We start from the raw sequence: 15312 nt of genomic DNA, 5'->3' as shown, positions 1-15312 counted from the left end.
AATGCACCACTCCCTCCCCCGGAGGAGGGTCGGGTGGAGAATCTTTTGTTTTGTTTTTCCCCGCCGTCGGCCTCACGGTTCAACTCCGGACCGCACTCATCCTCCTCTGTCACCAGCAGGCAGCAGCGGGCGGTTCCAGAGCATCAACAAAGGCCCTACTCACACACCCTCTGCCAAACTGTGGAACCAGGTAAGTGCTGCACCGCACACTCAGACCCCTCTTCGGTCCACTCACAAGCCGTCCGAATTGGGTCCCTGCGTTCCACCTCGCTGCCCCACTGCGGGTTCTATGACGTGACGTCTCCGTTCCCTCCTTCAGGGAACGAGGGTTACATACGTAACCGAGACGTTTTATATATTCTGTTTTCCTTTTAATTTTAGTTAAACTTTTAGTAAAAAAGTGGCCTAAACAGGCTTGGTTTTGGAACAGAACAAATGCACCATCTTTTAAACAACGTTTGCAGGGGAAGAGAAACCAGAAGGTGACAAAATAAATTAAACAATATGAAAATCTTAATATATATGCAAGTAGCATAATGAGAAGACCTGAATATGGCATAGATGAAAACAAAATAAAATATTGTCCACCTACATCCTCAAGTGTCCTTCTAAAGGGCAGAACGACATTATTGGGTGGTTTATTGTAAACTATGTGTCCCACTAGATTCTAACTATTTCGCTAGTCATAACTTGTGATGACCTTCAACGTGTCTGACATCATTTCCCTGTGTAAATGTTAAGTGTCCGTGCAAGGAAGGAAGCAGGGGACAAGGAAAGTTTCAATATCCCTTTTCTCTCACAAACTCCTTTCTTATTGAGTTACACCTCCATTTTCTCTCCTTTTACCTTGAGCAGCTGTTGTATTGTGACCGTGAGAGTGTTAAATTAGGATGAAGAATGTGCAAAGCACATCCTTAACCTCTCCTGAAGGAATAATATCTTTACTCATCTGGCCTGTTGAATGTACAATGCACACAGGATTAATTAAAACAGCTGGACGAAAGGACACTGCGCTGGATGGGTACCAATTAGAATAGAAATGGGCATTATCCAACAGAGAGGCCATGACTAAGGGTCACATGTCATGGTTAAAAAAGGCAAAATAAATTAAAAAGTAGTTAAAATAGAACTAAATTACCTAAAATAATATCAACGTGTCTCCAACACCTGATATAAATGTTTATGCATAATATCATCGCATATGGGCGGGTCACATGTCATGGGTCACACCCCCGAACCTTGTGAAGCGTCAACAAAACAGCTTTTTCATTTACAGTAATATTTATTAAGATCCAGATATTAAAATTCTGGACGATACAGAAAGGTCAATAATTATTTTGATGTTATGGCTGATATTAAAAATAATTTGTATTATTTATCTTATTTCTATTTTATACTATTATTTACAAGTAAATTCAGAATACTAAAAACTAAAATCAAGTGAATTTAAGCATCACAACATTATCATGTGCAGTATTAAAATTTAGTTTCATATTTTAAAATACTTTATTATTTTTGAAATTTGTTAAAGTTTATATTTAACTGTTATTAAATTATGAGTGTTTTTAAAGGTTAGCTCCAAGTAAGTGTAAAACGTAAACTAAATGTAAACATAAGGGAAATGTGTCCATAAATTATTTTAGTTTTAGTTTCATGGTATATTCTGAGAAATTCAACACCTTTAAACTGGTTTTAAATGATACTTTAAAAAAAAAAACTATATAAACTGAAAACAGAAAACAGAAAACTCTGAAAAAGTGATACTATACCATACTATAACTACACTATAAATTGAAAAAAATATATAAATAAAAATGTCAAATGTCAGAATTATAATGATCCTGAAATTTGTTAATATTATTATTTTATATTTTACAATTTTTATGTTTTAAAGTTTAAAAGATGCTGTTTTTATTCAATAGATAATTACAATTTGTATCATGAATTGTAAAATACTGTGTTTAGTTATTGATGGTCCTAAAATACTAAAACTAAACTAAAACTTAATGATAGTGAATCTAACAAGAACTAAAGTAAATTGAAAAAAGAAGAAAAAATCATAATAATAATATTGATAAATATTATGATTAATATTTTAATTTGCATATATTTTAAAAGATGCTGTTTTTATTCAATAGATGGAAAATCAAAATCAAAAACTGTGAAATGTTGGTATAGTTATTGGCAACTATTGTGACAACGCTATCACAATATACTCAGTCATAACATATCAAAAACATATAACATGGACAACAAACATGTTAAAACCAAACCTGTTCTTCTGGTGCTGTTTCATGTCAAAATTCCCTCTACACAGGCCTGAAGCAACATGGTGTGTTCTAAAGCCTGAGTCTATCTCCTGCTAACAGGCCCTTTTTTCTCCATACACAACCCTATAAAAGTGCAGCTGTGTCAGTGGAGCTCAAACCATTGAGCCATTCATCACTGGTGTCTGCAATTGTTTGGGAAACTGGCAGCCATCCTGGCTCTTGGCACAAACCGTTTGGCCGGAGCCAAAATGGCCCCTAGCAAATCACACATTACTAAAGAGTTTCTGCATTTTCTGTCTCTGGCCGTCAGCACCATCACAGAGCAACATATTTATTTTTCCCACCAAGACATGTGCGCAGTCTAAATTCAGTGTGTAGAAACGACAGGATATGGAGTGTCATTACGCTTGATTAGATGGGAGAAACTTAAAGGATGGTGAAGAAAAAAACAGCACGATACACATCGAGCAGTCATAAGTTCATTTACTGTAATGTTTAGAATGGCTCCTTAAGTAAACACATCTCCATTGAGCTGCATCCCCTTTGAGAATTGGGTTTGTAGCTAACAGGCACTAAATTCAGAATAATTCAAAGCACTAAGTAATACCGCAAAACACAATTCAACACACTGAAGGAAGTCTGGGGGAAAAAATCTGATGAAATATGAAGAAATTACTTAAATGACCTAAACAAACTTTACAGTTTGAAAACTTTCAGACAAATAATTTGCTGTATTATCTATCAAACATGATGGCGTCTGCCTAGTGAGATACATATATGTATTTTATATACAAACAAACATATATGTACACTATGTACACTAAATGTTTGGGTAAAATGTTTTTAAGAGTGTTTTATGCTCACCAAGGATGCATTTGATCAAAAATAGAGCAGAAATATTGAAATATTATTGTGAATATATAGGGTTGGTAAGATTTTTTTATGTTTTCGATAGAAGTCTCTTATATGCTCACCAGTGCTGTTTATTTAACATAAAATACAGTAAAAACAGTAATAATGTGAAATATTATTATAATTTAAAACAGCTTTTTTCCGTTGTAATATATTTTTAAATATATTTTATTCCTGTGAAGGTAAATCTGAATTTTCAGCATCATTACTCCAGTCTTCAGAAATCATTCTAATATACTGATGCTCAATAAACATTTCTTATTAGTATCAATGTTAAAAATAGTTGTTCTGCTAAATATTTTTGTAGAACCCATGACAATTTTTTTTATGGATTCTTTGATTAATAAAAAGCTCAAAAGAACAGGAATGGTTTTTCAAATGGTAGTGCATGTATATCTGAGACCCACTAAAAGCAATAAACTAATAAGTAAAACAATAAATAAACGCATGGCTTGTAATTCATTCAGTAAGTTAACACGCACATGAGTATGTTTGAGTCTTTATATATGTATACTGTAAAGAGTGAGAAAGTGACATATTGATTTTGAGAGCACTCTGTGCCCTTATACCCAGGGGGAGTCTGGGTAGCCCTGGGGGCTGAGGTATGCCAGTTTACATAATTTATAAGGGTTATGATAAGCACACAGAGTTCCAGAGCTCCCTTATGACCCAAAAACCCACCGTTCCTTTTCATGCTACCCTTTCATGAAGATCCAAGAAAGTCCCGCTGTCCCCTGAGACTGTGTGCAGTGGAGGCGCCTTCACAGACGGGCCACTTTGAGTGGTCGAGATGCGGTGAGTGCTTTGGGTAACATGAACCAATGAAGCAGTTGGAAGTTCTGCAGCTGTAACTTCCCAGTCCAGATCAATCATGGATAGATCTAAAGAGTACCAAATCTATGACAAGTACTTTTGCGGCTTACGTTCCTCGTTGAACTAAGTGGAAACCAGTCATGCCCATTTTTAGTAGCCAGTAAGAAAGTTTATTTTCTTTCCACACTGCAGACATTTTTTTCTTCTTCTTCTTGCTTTAAAGGCACAATATGTAAGATATTTTTATTAAAATATCCAAAAACCACTAGAACAGTGTTATATATTTTGCTGACTTGTGTACTTACATTATCCCAAATGTTTCGAAGAATGTTTAAATCCAGAGAAATAAGCAATTTTAGTGACACGGACCGTGTCCATAATGTCATTGAGTCGCCTGACAATGACGTCAGAACCCCTCGATTTTTTTGGAAACACCAAAGACACTTTAATATGTTGTGCGTTTTAATAGACCGGTGACGACCGCACAGAGTAGCATTATAACAGAACTTTCAAATGTATCTAGTATGATAAAACAGCGCTGCTTTTTTTCCCACATACGCACAACCGGAAGGAGCTGAAGCAGTCGACTGTGGCATAATAAAAGCTCCGCTGCCTTCTAGCCGTGTGTCACGCTCGTTCAGCGGCCTCGTTTCACTTTGACTGCTTTCAGCCTCACCCTGCTTCATTCTACTACGTTAATAAATCATTAGCTCATTCATGAACATGATTTCTGCCCGAGTCCTGTCGGATTGCATCGGCTGTGGGGATGAAAACGACAACTCCCATGATTCCACACTCAGTCACGGCGTCATCAAACTACGCCTTTGTCTCTTTGTTTATTTTGAATACGCGCCCTCCAGCGGCGAAAATTACATATTGTGCCTTTAAAGGGATAGCTCACCCAAAAAAAATGAAAATGATGTCATCATTTACTCGCCCTCAAGTTGTTGAACACAAAAGAAGATATTTTGAAGAATGTTGGTAACCAAACAGTTGACAGTAGCCACTGACTTCCATAGTAGTTTTTTTTTTTTTCATACTATGGAAGTGGCTAATGTCAACTGTTTGGTCACCAACATGAAAATTGAAAAAGTCTTAAAATATGTGTTGGATATTTCTAAAATATCTGAAGTAATTCTAACTAGTAATTAACTAGGCAAGTAAAAATATATTTTTTGAAATTATATTTTTTTAAAGTTTATTTTTTAGATATTTTTACTAGAATTAAGACAAAACAAGACAAAAGTATTTATAATATACACTACCTAAGTTTGGGGTTGGTAAGATTTTTTTCATTTCTTTTGGAAAGAAGTCTCTTATGCTCATCAGCGGGTGTGTTTATTTAACAAAAACAGTAATTTTGTGAAATATTATTATAATTTAAAATAACGTTTATTTTGTAATATATTCTAAAAAGTAATTTATTTATATGGCAAAGCTTTTTAGCAGTCATTACTCCAGTATTCAGGGTCACATGATCCTTCAGAAATCATTCTAATATGCTGATCTGTTGCTCAAGAAACAATTCTTATTATTAACAGTGTTGAAAACAGCTGTACTGCTTAATATTTAATAAATACTTATTTTGATCATTTTTTTCAGGATTATTTGATGAACATAAGGTTTAAAAGAACAACATTTATTTGAAATGTCAATCTTTTGTAACATTACAAATGACTTTACTGTCATTTTGAATCAATTTAATGTGTCTTAAAAAAAAAAACACCTTAGTATTTTTGCAATGCACAATATGTACTATATTTACCATGGTCAATATACTGTATATAAAATTACAATTTATCAATAATGACATTGATGGCATTGCAAATTCATATTCTGAGGAACAAGAAGTGTGCCTGGTTTTCATTTCCAAAACCTAGCCATCTTAATGTTGAACAGCAGAAGACAGTCCAAGTGTCATGTGGATCAGATCGATGCTCTTTTTCCTAGTGCCACGATTAAGTTGCTCATGTCAAACATCATTCTGTTTTTATTTGGAAAGAGGAAGATCGAGACAAAGATATAGGGAGAATGCGTGCAAACACAGGTCTGATAGGACTCAAAGGGTCTACCTTTGTTTCATTAGATAAAAAATGTCAGACATCTGCTGTATCTGACACACAGGTCTGCGTTTCACAACAAACGCACACACACTTCAGCAAGAGCCGCTGACAGGAACCGCAGCAGCCGCACAATTAAATGTGTGGACTGAAAAGGCCATAGATGTCATGGAAAAAAACACACTTTCCCAAACAGAAAATGACTGACACTTCTATGAATGCAACACGTCAGGAAGTTTTGCAGGAGCGCAGACTGACAGGAGCGAATGTGAGACTGACTGCATCAGATGGCCTATCTAAGACAAGAAAACACTGAGGAAAGCTCAGAGAGAGAGATTCGTAAGAGGAAAGAGCATAGGAGAGTTGTAGTGATTATACCTTAGGGCTGCTGAGATTTCCCAGTAAATTGAGAGATTATTTGTAGATTTTGTCCACTTTAAAATAACTGACAGACAGGTGATGGATGGACAAGATACGTGAAATATTGTGAAATAATCAGATAAAGTCCAACATGACATTTTATATATCTCAAGTCAAAAGAGAGCCCCCTGCTGTTACTGGTGAAAGATGCACCAAAATTACTGTTTGCAGTCCCAAAAATGACCAGCCAATTAAACCTTTTTAATTTAAAATAAAACAGCATAATTTTAAAGATGAAATAGTTATACCTGCTCCACTCCATCTCTAAACAAAATAGCAAAAAACTGTTTTCTAACAGGTTTCATGAACAGTATCTATCTGTCATAGGTCAAACATAAAGATAGCCCCGCCCTAAACTCACACCATTGGCTGAGCCAGAATCGCTGTTGTCGGGCAGGCTGGGATGCTCAAACAAATTCATGTTTTGATAGCGACCAGTGTTGTTTTTGTTTACAAAGCCTAAACCTGAAGCTAAACATATTAAAAATCTATTTCATTCAAATAAATTAAATAGCTGAAATAAATTAAATCATAAAAATTTGATGAAAAACATAACCCTTGTGTTGTGTCAGTCATTTTGACCCAGAGAGGATTTTCTTTTTCCCGAAAATGCTAGTTAAAGTTATTGCATTGGACTAAAACTGACAATTTTTCCTCACACAGGGTACAACGACTTACCCAAAAATTGATAAGTTGTGTACTTTTTGGGGATGTTTTTCCCCACCTTGTTACACTTGTGCTGTTCCTGTCAAAAACGACCTTATAAATTTATCATTATGCTATGGCCTATCATTACTTTGTACCTACTTGTTTTCATTCAGTTAGCACAGAAATCAAATTTGTACACTTTTTGGGAGATTAACCCAAAAATGGTCTACTTTTAGTTGCCTCTGCATATTACAGTTTTTCTGAATTGCTAAAACACATATCTTGAAACCATCACTCATTTTCTCAAAACCTTAAACACAAATCCAAATACTCAAACTAAATTCACGAAACCTCTGACTCTTCCATCAAAGTCAAACAATCACTGCAAAACCATTTCACTTGCACCCAAAATCAAACGGTACTCTCAGATCACACACACACATGAGTTAATAAAATAAACACTACAGAGCATTCATTAGACACTACAGAGAAAAATGGAGAACACAGCATCCAGAACATTAGTATACACAGCCTTACTACTATTAGTGCAGCAGGGAGACCGTGCCAAATTAGACAACGTCAAGCTGTTGTGGTCGCGTCCATTGTAGACATTACTATCCGTCAAGCAGGTAATGTTATTATTGCTAACAAAGCGGACTCATCGAAAAATACATTGGCATCATCTGTATTACAGTTTTTCTGAATTGCTAAAACACATATCTTGAAACCATCACTCATTTTCTCAAAACCTTAAACACAAATCCAAATACTCAAACTAAATTCACGAAACCTCTGACTCTTCCATCAAAGTCAAACAATCACTGCAAAACCATTTCACTTGCACCCAAAATCAAACGGTACTCTCAGATCACACACACACATGAGTTAATAAAATAAACACTACAGAGCATTCATTAGACACTACAGAGAAAAACGGAGAACACTGCATCCAGAACATTACAGAAAAAAGAATATTGTAAATTTGCAATTCTGTAAAAAAGTATAGTAATTGCGAGTAAGGTGAACATATTGTATAGGCATACTGTACATGTACTGCAAGAATAGTATTGTGCCGAATATTGAATACTACTGAATGTTTGTATATATTCAGCACTTGGATACTGCAAAAATACTGCAGTCCAATTGCAAAGGCCAAAAAGGTCAAATAAAACTCTAAATGAATAGCATGTTACAGTACACTCAAATACTGTAAGTTGTATTGTATTGAGTAAACAATTTTGCAATTCTGTAAAAAAGTATAGTAATTGCGAGTAAGGTGAACATATTGTATAGGCATACTGTACATGTACTGCAAGAATAGTATTGTGCTGAATACTGAATAGTACTGAATGTTTGTATACTGTATATTCAGCACTTGGATCCTGCAAAAATAGTGCAGTCCAACTGCAAAGGCCAAAAAGGTCAAATAAAACTCTAAATGAAAAGCATGTTACAGTACACTCAAATACTGTAAGTTGTACAATTGTAAAATCAGGGTCAAGGAGAGATTCATTCTGTCTCAGCATCACGTCTTTGTGCTTGAGTCCGGCCTGAGGACTTTGTCTTTTTTGCTAGACAAAGAGAAAAAACCCTCTGGTCTGACAGATCCAGCATTGATAACACTCTCTAAACCTTACTCTTTCTCTCCTCATCCTCTTCCTCCTCATCCTCCACTTCTTACATGTACTCTTGCTCCTCTCCTTCTCAAACTGTTTCCATCTATTGTTCGTATCATCATTCAGTCACCTGTGCCACTTGTGCACTCTGAACTGGCTCATATTTTGTACAGTTGGTTTGATCACATCATTAGAAACAAGTGTGAACAATTTTGAATCGTTGTGTGTAAACGATGACAACTGTGCTTTAGTTGTGTTTAACTTTTGCCGCTTGTGTTTAGCATTTTGCAGCACAAATGCATCACAGTGTGATAAGTGTTTAAGTGAATGAGAATGTGTTTAGAGTTTTGCAAAAAGAGTGCATGAGATGTGCAAACTGCAAGCTTAACTGCCTGAACATGTTTAAGGTTTAGCAGAAAGAGTGCTTTATTCGACAAATTGGTTTAAGCTATAGTGATAATTTGGTTCAGAGATTGGGGTTTAGTGTTTTAGCAATTCAGAAAAACTGTAAGCTTGGACAAACTGCTAGCGAAAAATAAGGAGAAAGTATTTCAACAGTGAAACAAAGTGACACATATTACCTTTAAAATACAAAACTGGCCTGCAGCGGTTAAAGCTCAGAGCTGGTAATTAAAGGCAAGGCACTTAACCCCAGGTTGCTCCAGGGGGATTGTCCTGTAATAAGTGTATTTTTAGTCTTTTTTTGGATAAGCACATCTGCTAAATGACTCCTTAAATTGAAACTACACTATTCTTGCTTAAGCTAACAGAATGAGGCAGCTCTGAACAAAATGAATGTCTCTTAATAAATTATATGCTGGCTTCGGTCCGAGTTTTTGTACACCCTGCAATCCTGGCAGCGTCATTGATAAAAGGTGATGATCTAAAGTGAAAGGCCCAACAAAATGACTGGGCACAGGTTCAAAATGGCTTTCAGGATCTGAAGGCTTGAAACAACCCTATATAATATATATATATATATATATACACACACACACACATACAGTTTTATTATAATGTAAAGCATAATCTTTACTGAATTTTGTTTTGTTTAATTTTTCTCTGTGTATCTTTTTTTATTATCTGTATTTCTGAAAGGATTACTCTTTTAAAGAAAATAAAAAATGAGCCACATTCAGCATGTCTGAAAAAGGAACACTTGAAATAAAATAACTTGAGGTGAAATCAGAGTTCCCTATATAGAGGTGATAACCTCACTGCAGTAAATATCACCGTACATGGAGCTACGGTCAAGCAACAATGTAGTGTTTTTATGCATTTATAAGAGCTGATATGTAGGGGTGAAATCGGGTGTGCCTCACACGTCCTGAAAAGTGAAGCTGCGGGCTCTTTGATCGCCCCCCTGGTGGCTGACTGCAGTACAGGTCATAAACCCCACCCTTTCCATGTAAACGAATGGGAGCGAGTAGGTGCTATGCAGGTAAACCTCACTCCCCTGATCTCAAGAGACGCTCTAGCCTGCCTTCTTTAGCCTCCTTGTTAGTGCGTCCGCCTCCCATGCCGGAAACCCGGGTTCGACACCCACTCGGAACTAGAAAGAGGTGTGGCGGTGAGGACCAGGGAGAGAGGGGTTACACAAGGTTCAGTGAAAACGGTTCAGCTTTTATTTTCCTTTTTCGCCCTGAAGAAGATATCACAGGTTCATCAAGTTCGTCGAAATTATCCATCCTCGATCACTTTTAGTCAACTTTGACGAAACTCCTCTCAGCTAGCACGTCTTTTCAAAGTGAAAGTAGCCTTGTCATCTGACCTGAATACAGCACGCTGATTCGCTAAAATGGACTTATCGGCTTCTGTTCAAAAACAACAAGGCCGCTTGTCGGCTTCTGCAGTAAAACGTGAACCCGCGATGCCTTGAAAGTGGACAAAACTGGCTTTTTTGACAAAACGTGTTTAGGGTTCAGATCGCGCTATATGTGGAGAATAATGCTGTGTGTGTGTGTGTGTGCGCGCTTAGAATTCATGGTTTATTCATATATAATGTACAGACTGGTTCCACACAAATAGCAAATAAAGTGAAATTTTTCTCTCAGTTTAGTTCAGTAAGTCTGTCAGAATATAGTTTGTTATTTTAAATTCAACATTTTACTGAATACATTAGCCTCATTTAAATAGCATCAAATTGATTTTTATGTGTCCTCAAAATGTCCGTTGATTTCTTAGTTTTTACATAATCGTTTAATTACTCACTCATATAAAATGTTTCTAATAGCTAACTACCTTCTACCTAGCAATAGCAAACGCTAGCATTCTACATGCAAAACAATAATGGCTTACTGCTTAAAGCAACAATTAGCCTGCTTTTCATCAATCTTTACTGCAACGGTTGCCAAACATAACAAATATTTGTCCTAAATCCCAACATAACTGGACATTAAACCATAAAACACTATCATGTCACCACCTTTTTTCTCATCTTGATAAATAAATAAATAAAGTTTATTTTTAACATTCAATGGCCCATGTGAATCATACTAAAATTATAAACCTCCAGCCTCCAAATAATAATAATTTAAAAAATGGTTACGGTGATATCACAAAGTTTTAGAGGTAAAGGGTAGAAGTCGCTGAAGTGAAGTGAGTTTTGTTTATGAATCTGGCTTGTGAGGGGAGCTAATGCGTGGGTGATACACACAAATGAGGTAAAGTAGTGGAATATCAGATTATGGCTCTATCATAAATCATCACAGGTACTGTCATTTATACAACACGGCATTTAAAAAGACAACATGCCCTGTAAGACAGACAATTCTTCACAGTGGTGCTGCTATTTTGTATAGCACCACCTCACACTGTATAGACTGCCATAAGTTAAATTTAATCAACACAATAATGACACATAATGGGCTTGACAGTTGAAGAGATGTGTTTGTGAAAAACACTTACAAAACCCTAAAAATCTATCTTCTACACTTTTGAACAAGAGCAAAAACTGTTGTATCACACTCCTATTACCTATTTTAACTATTTTGTGAATGTGAATAATTAAAATTTCAGTTTTGGCTGTAGTAACTTTGTGATGTAGTCATTGTTTTTTATTTTTATTATTATTTTTAATATTTCTATTTAGCTTTATTTTTTATTTCAGTTTTAGTACTATTTGAAAATAAAATAATAGAAAAATTAAGCAAATAATAACAAAGTAAATAATACAATGAATACCTTCCTTAAATCTCTTAAATATTTTACAACTAAATAAACATTGCTTTGAAAAGGACATGTGGAAAACGGACTCAGTGTTTCAATGTGACTAGCTAATGCAAAATGCTGCAAAACACATTGGAAATAGAAACCTTTGCCTTTGTAAATAAACACAAATATGCACAGGAGCCTGTGAAAGCTTTCAGAAGGTACTAAATTGATTCTGTACTACCGGTAAAGAATTACCAGAAACCACATTTACAACTTTTTACAGTAACTTTATCAGGAGACAGCTGAGGAACAGAACATTTATTCACACAGCAAAGCACTGGTGTGGTAATTAAAATAAATATAGCCATCATTCAAACTAAATAACTTAGAAATTCTAAGCAATGCTATTTGACTACATGACTACTTTGTGCCGTTTTATTGTATGATACAGGCTCTGCAGTGTTGAATGGCTTTCTCAAGTGCACTGCTTACTTCACTGCCACATCAATGCACTTTTTAAATTCTATATGAAATGCATATGGTGCAAGTGTGTTAGTCATTATTTGCTTGAATCACTTGTCATTACTCTAGTCATCCATCCGTCCACCCCTGCTGCACGTCTCCTTAGAAGCCCGCCACCCAAACGAAGCCTACAGCTGTTCTACCTTTCCAAAATGCCAGTCTATCTCTCACTCAAAGTCTGAGATTAACCCTGTGTGAATGCCACAGCAGCTGCATCACCATTTACTGTCACGCTACTGTTTTCATTTTGTTTTTTTGGAATGTTGCTCAAGACTAAATCGTTGAAATTGGAAAACAGGAAACTGGTCTATACACATCTTTAACCCTCATATTCAGCTGACTTCAACTGAACTGGTCGTCATATTATGATGAATGACAAATAAATAATTATTTATTTATATATTTATCACCTTCAAAAATGCACTGTAAAACATGTTTTTTGACTCCATTTGAGCTTCTCGTTGTTGTATCTTAGAAGATATATAAATATACAGTCAAACCAAAATTTATTCAGACACCTTCAACATTTCACACATCACAGTTTATTCGCTATAGTTTAGAAAATGGTAATAAAATATGACAAGAACTCAGAGTTAAACTGTGTCAGAACAAATTCATCTTGATAACGTCAGATTAGATGTCTTAAGCAAAACATGATCAGGTCAAAGTGTCTGAATACTGTTTGGTCCCAAATTTTTATCAATTTTACTGGTAGTCCACTGTATGAAGAATTTTTGGGTATGATATGTCACAGTTTACTTTATTTTGATATCCTCACTTGAACTAATGAACTATAGTGTCCTGCACCCACTAGTAAAACAAATATCAAAAATTATATCTGGTGTCTGAATAATTTTTGGTTTGACTGTATATATGCACGTGTATATACATCGTGGTAGCACTTTATTTTACAGTACGTGTACTTCCCTGGTACATACATGGTAAATATCTTGAACCTACAGGCAAATGAGTGGTAACACAAGGTACCTACCTGAAGTGTATGTACATGGTAACAAATAAGAAACACGGCTGTACTTAACAGTCGTACATGCATGGTAATTAGTTTGTACATACAGACAAGTATTGGTAATAATGGTCACTTACAGGTAGTGCCCGTACATGGTAACTAATTAGATACTTTACTGTACTTACTAATGTATATACATGGTAAATATGTAGTACTTACGGACAAGTGGGTACAAACAGGCACATCCTTACAGTATCCGTATATGGTAACTAATAAGACACATTACTGTACATACTAATGATATGTACATGGTAAATGTGTAGCACCTACGGAAAAATGTGGTATTATGTGGTAACAAACAAGACACATACTGTACTTTGTATACACGTGGTAAATATGTAGTACTTACAAACAAGTGTGTGTAATAACGGTCACTTACAGGTAGTGTCAGTATATGGTAACTAATAAGACACATTACTATACTTACTAATGGTATATACAGGTGCATCTCAATAAATTAGAATGCCATGGAAAAGTTCATTTATATTGAGTACATGTACAGTAAGTGAACATACTTTCCAGAAGGCCAACATTTCACTAAAAATGTTTTTTTTATTGGTTTTATTTTATTGGTTTTTGTTAAATGTGAGCCAAAATCATCACAATTAAAAGAACCAAAGACTTAAACTACTTCAGTCTGTGTGCATTGAATTTATTTAATACACGAGTTTCACAATTTGAGTTGAATTACTGAAATAAATGAACTTTTCCACGACATTCTAATTTATTGAGATGCACCTGTACATGGTAAAGTTTAACAAAGTTTGAAGAACTGGTAATTCCTTTGTAATGTTTATGTAAAATGGTGCACTTTATTTTACAGTCCTATTTCCATATACTTACTATGTACGTACTGGTGTATGTACCTATTAGTTAATGTACAGAATAAGTTATGCGGTACTCAAGTTGAGTATTTCTCTCAACAGATAAGCTCGCCGGCCGCGCCGTTGTCAAGCCTGCTCGGAAGTCAAGACGGCCGGTTGAGCCCAGGGAGGGCTCCTGATCCCCCGTTGAGCCCAGGGAGGGCTCCAGATCCCCTGTTAAGTCCAGGGAGGACTCCAGATCCTCAATTAAGCCCAGGGAGGGCTCCAGATCCCCAGTTGATCCCAGGAAGGGCTCCAGATCCCCAGTTAAGCCCACGGAGGGCCTCGGGGGGTAGTTGGGCTCCAGCCGTAGAGGCGGGGGCTGGGGCCATGGCCTCCTGAGTTTCCTACGCCTTCCGGAGGGGGGAGTCATGTCAGGCTTGTGTTGTTTTTTGTTCCCCATGTGCTCCCTGTGTTCCAGTGTTTATGCCCATATTTGGTTAGTTTCCTGTTCCTGTCCTGATTATGTTGATTTATTCCAGGTGTTCCCCGTTTATTTCCATTGATCAGGTGTCTCTCGTCATCCCCTTGTCTTGTCATGTGTTTAAATAGTGTCCCTTGGTTTCAGTTCAGCGTCCGGTATTGTTCATGTTTTCATGTATTGCGTGAGTTCTCCATATTCCTTTGTCAATATTAAACCCATTTGGATTGATGTACTCCTCGTCTCCCTCCGTTCCTTGCTCCTCACTCCACTCAGCAGTGCACCCGTGACACTCAGTTACTTAGTTACTTTTGATGCCTCAACCCCACTGATTTAAAATCCAACAATCAAATAATTCCTAGATTTATTTTCATAATTTTCACGACTAGCACAGGCATGTGATGTCCCCAGTGCAGCAGGCAAGCTTGGAATATGGAACAGCTTACATTCAGCAGATAGAAATATTGCATTATATTGATTTTGTCAGGAAAAAAGATGATCATGAGCACTTTTGTTGCTCATTGTTAAAGTTGACTTTACTCTGGCATTACATCCCACCCACATCCCTCTGATCAGCATTACTATAT

The 15312-nt window shown here is 36.2% G+C and overlaps 1 protein-coding gene across 5 annotated transcripts in view; it reads right to left on the bottom strand.

Moving 5' to 3' along the window:
- LOC107755895 (t-SNARE domain-containing protein 1-like) overlaps positions 1–15312 on the bottom strand; it is a 130889-nt gene that overhangs the window by 52133 nt on the left and 63444 nt on the right. Inside the window, exon 9 of one of the 5 annotated variants that reach the window (XM_016572869.1) lies at positions 3993–4063. The exons of the other annotated variants lie outside the window; for them this stretch is intronic. Coding sequence (XP_016428355.1) covers positions 4052–4063 — 12 coding nt within the window. The 3' untranslated portion in view covers positions 3993–4051. Of the gene's footprint in view, positions 1–3992; positions 4064–15312 lie in introns of those variants that run through there. 5 annotated transcript variants of the gene reach the window in all.

The sequence above is a fragment of the Sinocyclocheilus rhinocerous genome, unplaced genomic scaffold (genome assembly GCF_001515625.1).
Source record: "Sinocyclocheilus rhinocerous isolate Xijiao unplaced genomic scaffold, SAMN03320098_v1.1 scaffold11, whole genome shotgun sequence".
NCBI lineage: Eukaryota > Metazoa > Chordata > Actinopteri > Cypriniformes > Cyprinidae > Sinocyclocheilus > Sinocyclocheilus rhinocerous.
Note: the sequence above shows the minus strand (reverse complement) of the source record. Positions and strands in the feature narration are given on the sequence as shown.